Source organism: Phodopus roborovskii, unplaced genomic scaffold (genome assembly GCF_943737965.1).
Source record: "Phodopus roborovskii unplaced genomic scaffold, PHOROB, whole genome shotgun sequence".
In the NCBI taxonomy this organism is placed as follows: Eukaryota; Metazoa; Chordata; class Mammalia; order Rodentia; family Cricetidae; genus Phodopus; species Phodopus roborovskii.
This window is the reverse complement of record NW_026126482.1, coordinates 4,425,206-4,439,500: the sequence shown is the minus strand read 5'-3', so window position 1 is coordinate 4,439,500 and position 14,295 is coordinate 4,425,206. Positions and strand designations below refer to the sequence as shown.

The 14,295-nt window shown below is 46.0% G+C and overlaps 1 protein-coding gene across 1 annotated transcript in view; it reads left to right on the top strand.

Moving 5' to 3' along the window:
* The window catches only part of Ntrk2 (neurotrophic receptor tyrosine kinase 2), a 320,583-nt gene that overhangs the window by 46,992 nt on the left and 259,296 nt on the right, over nucleotides 1-14,295 (top strand). Inside the window, exons 6-8 of the mRNA XM_051194182.1 lie at nucleotides 4,519-4,655; nucleotides 5,834-5,966; nucleotides 6,774-7,079. Coding sequence (XP_051050139.1) covers nucleotides 4,519-4,655; nucleotides 5,834-5,966; nucleotides 6,774-7,079 — 576 coding nt within the window. The remainder of the gene's footprint in view (nucleotides 1-4,518; nucleotides 4,656-5,833; nucleotides 5,967-6,773; nucleotides 7,080-14,295) is intronic.

The window sequence follows — 14,295 nt, the reverse complement described above, 5'->3', positions numbered from 1 at the left end:
TGGCCCTAATTCCAGATCAGATACAGCCCCGGCACAGCCCTACTGCTCATGTTGTCTTTGGGCCTTACCGTGTGTCAGCCCATGTCTCCTCTCTGGGTCTGCAAGTTACGCATGGCATGGCGTGTGGATGGACTTCAGAAGAGTTTACAGGAATCAGTTGTCTCCTGCCAGCTGAAGCTAGAGACTGGGCTCAGGTCATCAGGCAAGTAGCTTAACCCACTGGGTCATCTCGGCAATCCCAAATCCCCTTTTTCTTAGACCGAAATGTCTGTGGTGCTCAAGAGCAGCCTTTGTGAGAGGGCTGATATTCGCTCTTCTCTGCTAGACTGGCAGGGTGGGGGGGGGTCTAATGTGGCAGTTCCACCTTCGACCCTGCATTCAGGGTGCTCAGCTCAATCTTCCAGGGAACGTCTGTCCCCATCACACTGAAGAGAGCCTCCTTCCCTTGCTTCTCATGACTTTGTACTGATCAGTCAAGCCGGGGCAGGTCTGAGGTTTAGCACCATTGCTATTAACAGTCAAATGCCCAGCAGGATTTTACGGAGGGTCCCAACCTGCAACAAATGACCATATATTTATCCATGCTGCGACACAGATTCTGGTCTGTTTCTCTGCACAACCCCTGTAAACTCCAGAAAAATGACCTGTTGTGAGGTGACAGATATATTCCTGCAATTACCACATTAACCGAATGTGGGGTGCCGTGGACCAAGTTTCTGAAGGATGAAACGGATCCTACAAATGGATCCTTATGCTGATGGGTTGTACAGATTCATCTTTTGCTTCATGAGTTGTTTTTCAGAGAGGGAGGCTGCTGAGGGCTGCTATAGGGCAATGCATACCAACACCCAGTTTTCTATAGCTCCCACTTTTTCCTTTTTTAGTCTTGCATTTGCCTCTGCCTCTCGCCCTCATTCCTGCCTCGCTTCCTGGGAATCTCAAGGTTTTACATTCTCCCAGAACACACAAGAATCAGGCCCCTGTTGAGTTTAAGAATACTAGTTGTAGAAACCAAGGCATAGTGGACAACTGTCTAACACCCACTGTCTAAACCTCTTCTATTCAAACTGTGCTCTCTGGGAAGCAGGGAGGGTTATAGACCCAAACCCTCTGGGTTCACCCCATACTGCGCGGCAAAGGAGCTGCATTTGTGACAAGGTCCCTTGTTTTTGACCAGCTGGTGTTTTCTGTCCAGCTTCCATGGCAGGCGAACACTTTTTTCCTGGACAAATGCAGGTCAAGAGCATGGACCTGGAGGTATCTGTGTGCTGGGGACACTGGCTGTTTCTCATGTCCAGTGACGCTCTCTTCCCAGAAGGGAGGTGACCTGATGTTTGCAATCAGGCCTGTGGCAGTGCTAGCGGCCTTTGGAAGAGTTGTTGGGCTTCGCTGTGTGCTTGTGCTGAGTTCAAATCTTATTAGGCCAGGGAGCACTGCCTGGCAAGAGGGGGTTACCCCGCCTTGGCGGCCCATGCTTCCCAATTCATTTTTATTGCGCTAATTACGCCTCAAGTGATATTTCAAGTACAGATTGTTTTTCCCATTATTGGGTCTTGGCCAGCCCACCAGTGCTGGAGACAGGTGCTCTCCTGTTTGCAGGAGACTGTACAGTCAAAAGATCTAAGCGTGGCCAATGCTGCGCAGATTCCTTTGGGAACTCCTGTGGCAGGGCAAGACGATCAGTTTATAGTAAGGAGACTCATCCTTCCTTCACAAAATGTCACAGAACTCTTCTCAAATGAACCAAATTCTCAGATCACGGATGTGGTATGGTATGTGTGGTTTGCACCACGGTGAATGTGAGCAACTCTGGAGGCCCTTTTATTATGGGGCAAAATCTCAGTCTACATTGACTTGGGCAGCTTTGAAAGATGTGCTTGATTCTTATAACACTCACAGACATCATTACTCAAACAAATGGGAAGTATTTGTCATCAGAGTTAGGTATAAGGATTTGATAAGGTAACACACTGGATGAGAGCAAGGTTTTAAACGCGCCTAGAAAATGTTACCATTGCTACTACTCAAAATTAGCATCCTTAGTCTTCTAAACTGCGGTCGGAAAAGAAGACTAAGCCATATTTTATGGGAAACTAAGCCTTTTTATGGCAATTTTATGGGAATAGTTAAGGTTATGACGTATCTTATCTTATGGAAGCCCATTTTAACATTTCTCTACTGAGAACATTTAAAATAACAGATACATCTACACAAGATTGATCCAGTCCTAAAGAGCATCAGCTCACATAAAGAAGACCTCAGCACCTGGGATCACACGCCTTTAATCCTGGCATTAGGGAGGCACATAATGCAGGAGCAAGGTCTCAGTATCAGGCATTCATTCATTCTCCATCCACAGTGAGGATAGGAAGACATTGAAGTCTCAGGATTCTCCAGCACTCTGAAGAGATGTTACAGGCTGAAGTTTGGTGGAGCCAGGATAACCTTTCAGTCTGAGGTAGAGTGAGAGCTAGTGGCCGGCTGCTTTGCTCTTCTGATCTTCCGCTTGAAGCTTGAACTCCAGTGTCAGTCTCTGGGTCTTTCATTTTTCACAAGTGCAACACGTGGGCGGCACCATGACAGACAGTGGCTGAAAGCCGGCTGCATATTCATAGTCAACATGCTTTCTGCTCTCCAAGGTCCAGGTGATGTGAGCCTCCTCCCTCAGGGGGAAATGGGAGATGCATTCTGTAAAGAGAATAGAACAAAGGTTCTGAGAGGCTCCAGGTAGATTTGAGGCTACGGCATTCATAGACAGCACGATGGGTTTACATATTGATTTTCTTTTTAATATTTATAGACTTTTGTATCATTGAAGCAGGGTGTTGGGACAATGTCCAATAATTCTTCCATCGGACTGAGTAATTGGAACGGTCTCTTCCACAAAACTGGATAGGTTCTATGGGTTTTAGACAGTCCAGCTGTCAGTACGGTTGACACATCACGACAGAATTTACGTCCCCAGTAGATAAGGTGACTGCTCAGCATGTGGAACCATGCAAAGATGTAGCTGTGCCGAGTCTGGAGTGGACAGGTGGGAAAGAAAGGCTGGTGCGCAGATGGGCATAGACTCTAGCTCTCTCCTGGCAGGAGGTCGCTAGGTAATTCTGCAACCGAAAAGCCAACAAATAGGAGTGCGAGCATACTATTTGTCAGGGAGATCAGTAGTAAAGAGGACACGCAAATAGATGAAATGGTGTCCTTGGACAGGAAGCCACGGTGTGCAGGTGACGCCCGACTTCTCCTCGCCCAGTAGCTTCGGTATCTGCGACAACAAGTGTCACACGATTACAGACTCTTTAAATGACAAGACTACATGCTAGGCTAAAAATAAAGAAAACATGTGCTTTTAAGAAGTCACCCAGACCACACCACTTACTTTAATGGTGGTCTGTCTGTCTTTTTGTCTGTCTGTCTGTCTTGACCTGCTTCCCAATTCACATAGTTTCTGTGAATGGAGTTCACTATCTGAGGCCTGGTTTTGTTGTCTGTGCTGCCTTTCTCTTAACCGTTGTTGTGTGCTTCTTTGCCTTGTGAAACTCGGGATAGCCTGGGCTCTTTGAAACCACCAAGGGATGTAACGTTCCTCTCTTGGGGAAGATACACTGCAAGGAGGTTCCAAGAGTCCCCGAGAGCCAGATTTTATTAGGGTGTCCTCTCCCAGAGGTCAAAACACCATGAGATACGCCATGCACAAATATTGTGTGGTGTGATGTCAATCCTAAAGTGGCTTAGCCAGTGAGGGTTGGTTAGTAATGAAGAGTTTGTGTATGAAACATGGCGGTCCAGTTGCCAGCAAATAGATGGGTTAATTATAATTTAGGAATGATTGCAGATGAGCTGCCTTTTCTGATCTCTGAGTTGCTTCTTAGACAATGATTCGTCAGTGTCAGACTTGGCTGTTGGGGTGAACATAGTTCCTCTAAATTGTCCTCATATCAAGTGGGGCGCTGCTTTGATTGGCAGAACCAGTGCACTGTTAGCCCTCCAAGCCCTGCTCTAGGAAGAGTGTACTGTGATTTTTGGCTGTGGGAGGCACTGTGCACACCTGGGAGGAGAGACTGCCTGAAGAAATGGAAACGGCAGGGATTAAAATAAAAACCGTCTCGCTCTTGGAATATAAAGTAAAAAATACATCACTGAAAAGATAAAAAAAAAAAATGTGTAATGTTCACAATTTCCCCTGACAACAAATACATTTTTAAGGTTTTTAAATTTTAAAACAAAGAATTTTTCATTGTGATAAGGATTCCTATAACTTCTCATTATTATTATGAACAAGATGCTCAATTTAATTCTAACTAGGCTTAGAGGATTCTAACATGGTCATCCTTGAGAATGACCATGTTTTCCTTCACAGTCTGATTCTCCTGAACTCTAGGTCTGATGGTATGTTTCTAGACTGAAATGAGTCACCGGGAAAAAAAAAAGGGGGGGGTCTCTGTGAACACATAGGTGTGTCCTCCCATGTGATTCTGGCTGTAACCGTGTGTTTCTGTGTGTGTTCCTCTTTTGTAGGTCTGCCGTCTGCACGCCTGGCTGCCCCTAACCTTACCGTGGAAGAAGGAAGCTCTGTCACACTTTCCTGCAGTGTAGGGGGTGACCCACTCCCGACGCTGTCCTGGGATGTTGGGAATTTGGTTTCCAAACACATGGTAAGGCATGCATTTAGTTCTGTCTTGTGTGACAATGGGGAGATCATGTTAGGCATGCTGATGGCCACTCTCTTGGATTCCTTTTTGTCGCTGTGATGAAAAGGCCCAGACCAGATTGACATAAAGGAAAAGGGTTCACAGCTGGGAAGTCTCAGCCTCAGGAGCTTGAAGGAGCCGGTCATGTTAAGTTCACAATCAAGAGCAGGGGACAGGGAATTAATGCATGCATGTATCAACTCGTTTTTTTCATCAGTTCAAAATCAAAATAGTTTGACCTGCATCGCTCACATTTAGGGCGGAAAATCCCACTGTAGTTAATGTGGTTAAGAAGCCTCACCTAACCCCAACAGCTGTTCTTTGAGGTTCCATCCCAGGTGACCCTGAATCGCCAAGTTGATCATCTTTACCAACCATCAAAACTACCCAGTATTTTATGGGTCCATATGTAGGCATTTAAAATGTTTTTTTTTTTGTTTGTTTGTTTGTTTTGGTTTTTTGAGACAGGGTTTCTCTATGTAGCCTTGGAGCCTGTTCTGGAACTAGCTATGTAGGTGAGGCTGGTCTCAAACTCACAGAGATCTACCTTCCTCTGCCTCCCAATACAATGAATTTTTAATGTAATTTATTACTATTTATTCTTAATTAGGTAAGGCTAATTCAAGATTACATTTTAGTTATCTGCCTACATCAGATTGGAGGAGACTCTTTAGGTAATAATGCATTCTGTGCCATTCTGAGCAAGGAAGTGACAGACAGTGCTGTAGTCTTTGCCCTTGGAGGAAGGTAGGTAAGAATCCAGGAATTTAGTCAAACACACATGGAGCAATTGGAACCCAGAGCGAGAAAATAACTTATGCTTATTTGACTCTGGAACCTGTAAGAAAGTGTGTCTGTGTATGTATGTATGTGTGTGTAAGAGTGTATATAATGTGTATATATGTGTGTATGTTTGGTACAAGTGTGTATATATGTGTAAGCTTGTGTGTACAAGTGTGTGTTAGAGAGTGTGTAAGTATATTTACATGAGTGTTTATGTGTGTGTAAGAGAATGCGTGTGCGCGTGTGTGTGTGTAAGTGTGTGTGCATGTGTGTGTATACTCTACTTAAGGAAGAAATGTGGATACTTTGGGATCGATTCTAATCAAGGTATTTTTTTTTGTCTGTTAATTTATTTGTAGAATGAAACGGGCCACACACAGGGCTCCCTAAGGATAACGAACATTTCATCTGATGACAGCGGGAAGCAAATCTCTTGTGTGGCAGAAAACCTCGTAGGAGAAGATCAAGATTCCGTGAACCTCACTGTGCATTGTACGTAGTGAGAGCAGTGTGTTCCCATAGGGAGTGGCAGGTGTCCCACCTTCGTCTCCGGGGAAGTTGGTGACCTCAGAGTATAGCTCAGGCTTTTGTGTCAGCCCCTGGTTCCCGTCCCGAGGAGTCTGTGTAAAGGTGCTTCCTACATTTAAAGTTGGATAATTGCCAGGCTGTTTGTCAAGCTCAAATTAGACCTCAGACATTTCAGGGATTAAAACATGGGCATTCAGAATCTAGTAAAACGGGACCACACTCTGGTTCAGCACATCTAAAAGCATATTTGCAACAGAAGTTTTAAGCTTCTCATTCTTCATGCTGACCAATTAGTGACAGCAGCAACATTCACTGTGGATGAATGAGTCGGATCCATTTTACTGTGTCCTATTGGATCAGAGACTCAGGAGACATTTCCAAAGTTAGGGATTCTTATAGAAATTTTAATTATTTAAGGAAGAATTACTAATGAAAAATTGTCTCATTATTTATGATGAATCCATATGATATTAAGGTGTGTGTGCATGTGTGTGTGCATGAACAAAGCCAACGTAGACATCAAATGAACACTTCCTACCGTAGAGTCTTGCCTGTTGTGTGAATCGTGAGCAGAGAGGGCTAAGTTGCTCCCTGAAGCTCCTGGAAGGGAGTTCAAACAGTCAGATGATACAAAATGATTGACCTAGGTCTCAGATTGTGGGTTTTCTTAAATTAAATGATGGTCAAATAAGAGCCCTTCTTAATAACACAGAGCTCAAGGGGAAGATTCCAAGCTTTCTGGTGCTATTAACTCTTTCTCTTTTCATTTAGTCGCACCGACTATCACCTTTCTCGAATCTCCAACCTCAGACCACCACTGGTGCATTCCATTCACTGTGAGAGGCAACCCCAAGCCAGCGCTTCAGTGGTTTTATAACGGGGCAATATTGAACGAATCCAAATACATCTGTACTAAAATTCATGTTACCAACCACACGGAGTACCATGGCTGCCTCCAGCTGGATAATCCCACTCATATGAATAATGGAGACTACACTCTGATGGCCAAGAACGAGTATGGAAAAGACGAGAGACAGATTTCTGCTCACTTCATGGGCCGGCCTGGGATTGATTATGGTGAGCACCTGGAGGTTTTGCACCTGGGGAAAGGGTAGAGTGGCACAATAAGGTCCTGGGTCTGAAGCCACCTGGCATTAGTGGCACAGCAGATGTGTGCCTCATGGCGAGTGTGGAGTGTAGACGGCTAGGAACTTGAAGACTTTGTTGAGATGGTTCCTCTTAACGGTGAAGGCCATGAGTCTAAAGTGAAGCTGTGTCAAGGAAGGGGGCTGCGCAGTGACCAGTTTTACACAGCAGTACTGATGGAGGGTGTCGATAGGTCACGAGAGGGTTCCACGGCAGTACTGATGGAGGGTGTCCATAGGTCACGAGAGGGTTCCACGGCAGTACTGATGGAGAGTGTCCATAGGTCACGAGAGGGTTCCACGACAGTACTGATGGAGGGTGTCCATAGGTCATGAGAAGATTTTTCGCATCATTGCTTCCATGCTTGATGAGATCTCAGGTCAAGTGCTAAATCCCATGAAAAACCAAGAGTAGAGTAACTGGTTGGCTCGTAAAATATTCAAGATGTATTTTTGACCCTGGTATCCATTTGGGGTCAGAATCCCACCTTCATATTTATGATGAGAAACCAATACTATGGATTTTGTTTACCCGGCTATGGTGAGCAATCCTTTTATCTGGGAGGAGATGGCCCTGACTAACCATCAGGAAAGCTTCTGTCAGTCAGGGTTCCGGTGATGGAGTGACAATTGCCACAGCTCCGCCACTTCAGAAGAGTGCCTTGTCCTCTCCTTCTTGCTGCTGGGGTGATTGCTCTGTTGTAGGGGCCTGCTTTGTGATGTTGAGACCTGCATGTGAGTTAGTCTAAGTCCTGTAAGTCATGTGGCTGAGCAAAAGGGGAGGAGAGCTGTGGGAATCTGAGGCAATGGGCTGTTTGCACAGGTTCTCCCGGGCGGACTCCCAAGGCATTGTTGTGGGCAAAGGTGATCCGTGCAAAACTACCTTCATTCCTGCAAAGAGTATTTGTTTAGCAATAAATAAGAGTGCAGTCATGCATCTATGTGAGAGCCTCCCCTTTGCTGGGTGTTTTCCCAATGTCTCCTAAACATACAGGCATCCTGAGCATGCTCAAAATGTAATTTAAATTATGTCAGTTTGATTTACCAAAAGCCCTGCAGGGGTACATAAAACAAATGGTACTAGGAAACACTGCCTATACACCCCTGGCTGTTGGTAGTCATCCCCATTAAATTTTCCTCTTAATTGAGAGTTCAGCTGCTTGCCTATGTTGGCTGTGGTAAACCTCTAGATGGGCAAGCTGCTGCTTTCTGTGTCTTTGTGGGAATGGCACTCCAACTTGGGACCACAGCTTTATGTTTGCTCTTCAGTAAAATTTTTATTTGTGAGTAATTTTAGGTTTATAGAAAAGCTGCAGACAGAAAGTTTCTGGAAAATTCTGCCCAGACTTGCCAATGATGACATCTTCTGTTACTGGGGTCTATCTGTCACGTGAAAAATGAACAGGGTACTGCTGTCTTAGAATTCACCCAACTTTAAGCTGTATTTGGATTTTGCCACCAACAGCTTTTTGAAGTTCTTTGGGCTGGAACTTGATTCATGTAAAGGCCCAGAATTTGAAAGTTCTGCAAAACAGGTCTGTGTCCTTTGAAATTCATACACTGAAGGGCCAATTTTAGCTGTGATTTCCTTTGAGCATTCCCCCATGTTGCTAATATTTGGCTGGACTAAACTTCTCTTACCTATGTGGCCTCTTTTTTAATGTATCAGTTGTTAGTTTTGTTTCCTGGCTTGGTCATAACTTGGTGGGGGGGGGGTCTCTCAATTATTTATTTATAAAAAGTAAAATCCAACTAAATTTTTATTATACTTTGTGTATATGTGTGTGAGAGAGAGTGTATGTCTGTGTGAGTGTCTGTGTGTGTGTATGTGAGTGTGTGTGTCAGTGTGTGTGTGTGTGTGTGGTGTGTCTGTGCCTGGTGTGTGTGTGTGTGAGTGTGTGTGTGTGTGTGTGTGGTGTGTCTGTGCCTGGTGTGAGTGTGTGTGTGTGTGGTGTGTCTGTGCCTGGTGTGTGTGGTGTGTCTGTGTGTGTGTGGTATGTGTGTATGTGTGAGTGTGTGTGTGTGTAAGGATTACTCATAGGAGTCATTTCTCTTTTTCCACCAATTGGACCCTGGGGATGGAACTTAGGTAATCAGACTAAGCAGGTGCCTGGGCCCTAAATTAAGCTGAATTTTGCAAAGTTGTTCCCCCTCCTCCTCGTCCCTGGTCCTCACTTACCCGTTTTTTATTATGTCTTTAAAATAAACTTATGGGGTGGAGAAGATGGTTCAGGAAGGTAAGTGTGCTTTCTGTGAGAGCAGACGTACCGGGTTTAAATGCCCAGCATCCGTGGAAGAGCTAGTCATGGCCTCACGTGCTTTCCACCCCAGAGCTGGGGACAGAGACAGGTGGACCCTAACAGTTAGGGCCACGCCACCTAACTAAAAAGGGGAGTTTCAGACTCGATAAAGGATCCTGTTTCAAGACGTAAGATGGAGAGCGATCGAGGGAGACTCCTGGGATCCTCTGGCCCTTTGTGCATTCATACAGAGAGCACAGATCTACAACACCGAGCATGTGCATGGGTTGGCACGCACACACGATAGAAAAGGAAACGCAAGCAAACTGTTAATATGTGCTTTCAGGAAGAGACTCATTTATTTCTGTCTTTAACTGTTTACTCAAAGTCCAGCAATCAAGGAATAATAAATGAAAGATAAAATTATGGGGACTTGGTCTTGGGTGACAGTAGATATAGATGACCCTAGTGAGCCATAAACCAACGTGACTAATTGGAGATTGGCCTCAGTCAACTGTGGGATGGAGTCTTGCTGGGTATTTATGAGGTTCAGAGTCATATCATTCAGATAACAACCTCCCTTAGAATCGATTCCATTCCTTCCTAACCCCCTTAAAATTAAAGAAACAACAGAGAAAAGAGAATACAGCCATCATATCCCTGGTGTTGCATTCCACATCAAGGACAACAGAAGGTCAAGCCAGACTTCTTATTCCTTCCACATTTCTGCTGCCATCGGGTAGTGATCTGTGGCCATTAGCTCTCACAAATCTGTGCGGTGAGAATTAATCTAATTCCACTGGTGGTAGTTTTGATGATTATAAAGGAATGGAGGGAAGAAAGTCCAAGTATGGACAGCCCTAGTTCATTGTGATGTAGTTAGAGGAGCAACTGGTCTTCTCAGGCCCAGGGTGCCATGTGTGAGGCCCGAGGGTGTGAGGTTGGCACCAGAGAAACCCAACAAGGCAAGGTCTCCATAAAGTGTCTTTGGACCATAGTACCTGACTACAGGGATACCCGCCCCCACCCCAGGGTGATGTACCCAGTGACATCTGTCTGGTTTATAGGTGTCCACAAGACCCAGGTCCTGTCCCAGATGTTAGCTACTGAAAACCTGGACCAGTTCATGAAAGAGAGAAGGAAGTTTTGCTAGGTCCCAGGCATTGCAGTTGGCCATTTTGGGTCCTGCCTTTAAGAACTGAACCTGGCTCTGGCTGGCTTGGGCAGTGTTCAGAGTGGAGGATGCAGCTTCCAGCTGCTGAATAAAACCGTGTTGTCTGCCTGGTGCGCTGTGGAGCACAGCTTTCGGAAATCATGCTAGTTTTATTTTATCTTTGGTTTTCACGCTCCTGTAAAATCGGTTCCCAGGAGCAGTTTGTCCTTGACGCCCAGCATCAGCGTCTGCTGGAGACTTTCAGGCGGGACTTTTGTCTTACTGCAGTTTAGAGTGCTTCCGGAGGCTTGACCTCAGCTGTTCTGACTCAGTGGTTCTCAGGTGAGCCTTTGGCACCTCCCTTTTAAAGATATCCAGGCAGCACCCACGGGTGAGCGCCTGCTCCTTAGTGAGTGGCAGATAGTTTTCCAGGTGTTCTGGGCCACAGAAGGAATCCCTGTTGAAAAAGTTTGTCCTGGTCTGGAGAAATGGCTCAGCAGTTAAGAGCACTGGCTGCTACACCAGAGGACATGGGTTCAATTCCCAGCACCCACATGGCGGCTCACACCTGTCAGTAACTCCAGTTCCAGGGGATGCTACATCCTCTTCTGGCCTCTGTGAGCACCAAACATACACATGGCAGACATACCTGTGGGAAAAATACCAATACACACAAAATAAACATAAATTTAAAAACAGTTTATCATATTGGAGCTAGAAACTAAGACTGGGTTTGATATCTTGCTCAGATTCCCCTACTTCTTGCCAAGTTCAGCTGGGGGTTAGACCTGGAATATACTGAGGCTTTAGCCCTTCTGTTCCCTAGGATGATGTGGAGGAGGACAGTCGCTTGGAGCCCTTCAGACTTGGTATTAGCGGACTTTCTTCCCTGGACGCCTTCCTGTGTTCTTGCAAATCCTGTTTTTCTATAGTTGTAGTGACAGGAGCAAGCTCATCTCTCCTTTAGCTAGCAAGACGGACTCCCTTTCCATGAGGAGCTTCATGTCTTCCGGATCCTTCTGTATCCCCAGGGGACCTAGGACACGAGAGTGCTGCAGACACTCACTCCCTTGTTGGTATCACATGGTCCCACGGGAATACCCAAGATCCCTTGACCTGACTCCTTGGCTGTCATCAGGCCTGGTCGTCTGAGCCTGCCACTTCCAGGGAGCACGATAGATGGATGCCCTCAGAGTGGTCCTGTCGGGGACTGCCGGGTGAGAGCAGCTCACAGAACTTCCTGAAGATCACTTAGTAGGGCCTTGTTCTCCCCTCTGGGGGAACTAGATGACATGGGAACAGATTTTAGCCAGTTTCTTTGTGAATTCTGCCTCTGAATGACTCCCATTCACTTTCATGCTGGTTACTTTAAAACCAGAAGATGCCCGTTCGAATATGTCAGCTCTTTCTGGAGGTCTGAGAAACAATGCAGATACAATGATTTCTTGGGACTGTGGGGGTAGGGGGTAGTGTGTAGGGTTCGGCCACTCTTCTCAATACAAGAAAGTGCTTGCTCAAACCACCGGTCAGCAGTAAGCCGAAGCACCGACCATTGTTTCCTAACTCCAGCTTTCTCTCCAGGTTCTAGATCCCATGAACTTCCAGATCCCACGAACTTCCCTTCCTCAGTACTAGGCAGGACCTGGCTGAAGATGTGTGGGAAAGTGTAGGTGACTAGAACAAAGGATTTGAACCTCTGGACCGACTCCTGTCCCTGACCTCCTCTCTAAATGATTTCTTCAGACCTGGTGTCTGGATTTGGAATCTTAAGCTTACTTGCTTGACTTCTGTAAAAAGGGTGCTTAGACATGGAGAAGCCCCTGAGCTGGTGTTCGGCGGTGATCTATTGTTTGTGATTTATTAAAGCCACTAGAGATCAAAACAGCAAAGCAGCCATACTAGTTAGCCACAGAAGCCAGGCAGTGGTGGAGCACACCTTTACTCCCAGGACTGGGGAGACAAACGTAGACAGATCTCCATGAGTTCAAGGCCACCCAGGGCTACCCAAGATTGCATCAGTCTAAAAGAGAAACAGAGCTCATGCCTTTAATCCCAGGACTCAGGAGAGGTATTTAAGACAGGAACGGGGTCTCAGAGCTGACACTCAATCTCCAGCCACATTGAGATTAGGAAGGCATTGATTCTCCAGCCATGCTGGGGAGAGGCAGCAGGCTGGGGCTTGGTGAGAGCTCATGGAGACAGGGTCAGCCCTTTCAGCCTCAGGGAGAGGTAAGAAGCTAGCGGCTGGCTGCTTTGCTTCTCTGGTCTTGGGCTTGAAGCTTGAATCCCAGTTTCGGTCTCTGGGTCTTTTATTTTTCATGTTGCAGCATTTCTCGTCTGACTTTTAACCCCAGGTCTGAGCCAGAGCTGACCAATTATATAGCGTCCAGTGTTTTTTGTTTTGTTCCACATTGCTTTGCTTTTGTTACATGAGGGCGTGATTTTCTCTCTGTCTGGGGGGGGGCGGGGATGGAGGTGGGGGGTGTGTTAGTAGCTACTTAGAAGGCATCTGTGGAGCCAAGCATGTCTGAGAGGTCTGCTGCTGAACCAATAGCGGATAGGCAGGTGCCTGTGCCTGCTTTCAGCTAGGCACCGAGCATATAAAACAGAGGCTCGTCCTCTCACTGGGTTTCTCCTAATCCATTTATTGCACGCTGGATTCCTCTTAATCCCTTCATCGCACACAGGATTCTTCCTCCTGTTTATCCAGAGGCTTGGGCTCAATGGAATTCTGCCATGTCACTGTGCAAACCTCTAGAATCTAGCCTTTGCGAAGAACATATAGTCAGCGCTCATTTCTTAGAAAGGGTGGGTGAGGATGAACTCCTAATGTCTGAGGTAGCTCCCCGTCTGCGCTCTTTTTTGCCGTGGAGCAGACATACGTCACTGCAAGTGGAACCAACTTCACAGTTTTTATAACTTTTTTTTTTTTTTTTTTTTTTTTTTTTTTTGTAGCTGCGGCCAGAGACACGTTGCTCTCAGGATTTGGGTATCTAGCTACTGTTTTGTTTTATTGGAGAGTAGTTGGGTTTGATGCCCACTGGGACCTTTTGACCCCAGCAAAACTTTGCAAGGTGTAGACTGGGATTTCCCAAACCTGACTCTGTCCCCGTGGGACCTTGCAAAACTGCAGATATGAGTGAAGGGAAGGAGCTGGCGATTCTGCATTGCTAATGAGCTCCACTTCATAAGGATCTGTTGAAGGAGCTATTCAAACACCCTTCCAGAAAATTCCACTGATTCATCCAGGATAGCAAATCGTAATAATGATTAAAATGATGTCCTCCAATTGGTTTGGCAACCACCAGGAGGGTCATGGAGAGCTTAGCATGGGAAAGCAGGTAGAGACCGCGTGGCTCCAGACAGCATGGGGTTAGCTGAAGGCATCCGGTGACCGCCGTATCCCATTTAGCTTACAGGCCTGAAATAAAGGCTCATCTCAGGTGAACTTGATCCCCCATGCCGATGTCACTGGAATTCAATCCTAAGTACAGAAAAATCTCTTCGTGAGCAGGCAAACCTGCGTGGAGGCAGAGTAGAGGTTAGGAATAATACTGGTCTCTTTCTAGGGAAGCCTTGAAACAAAAACTAACAGAAAAATAACTGACTTCTTGCCACAAGGAAGGAATTTGGATGCGCGTTCGATCAAATGGTGCAAATTCCAAGAACACCGAAGGTCAGGTGTTTCTTATGTGTGAGCACACTGATTGAGGGAGGCTGGTCTCATCTGTGTCATCACAGAGAAGGGTAATCAG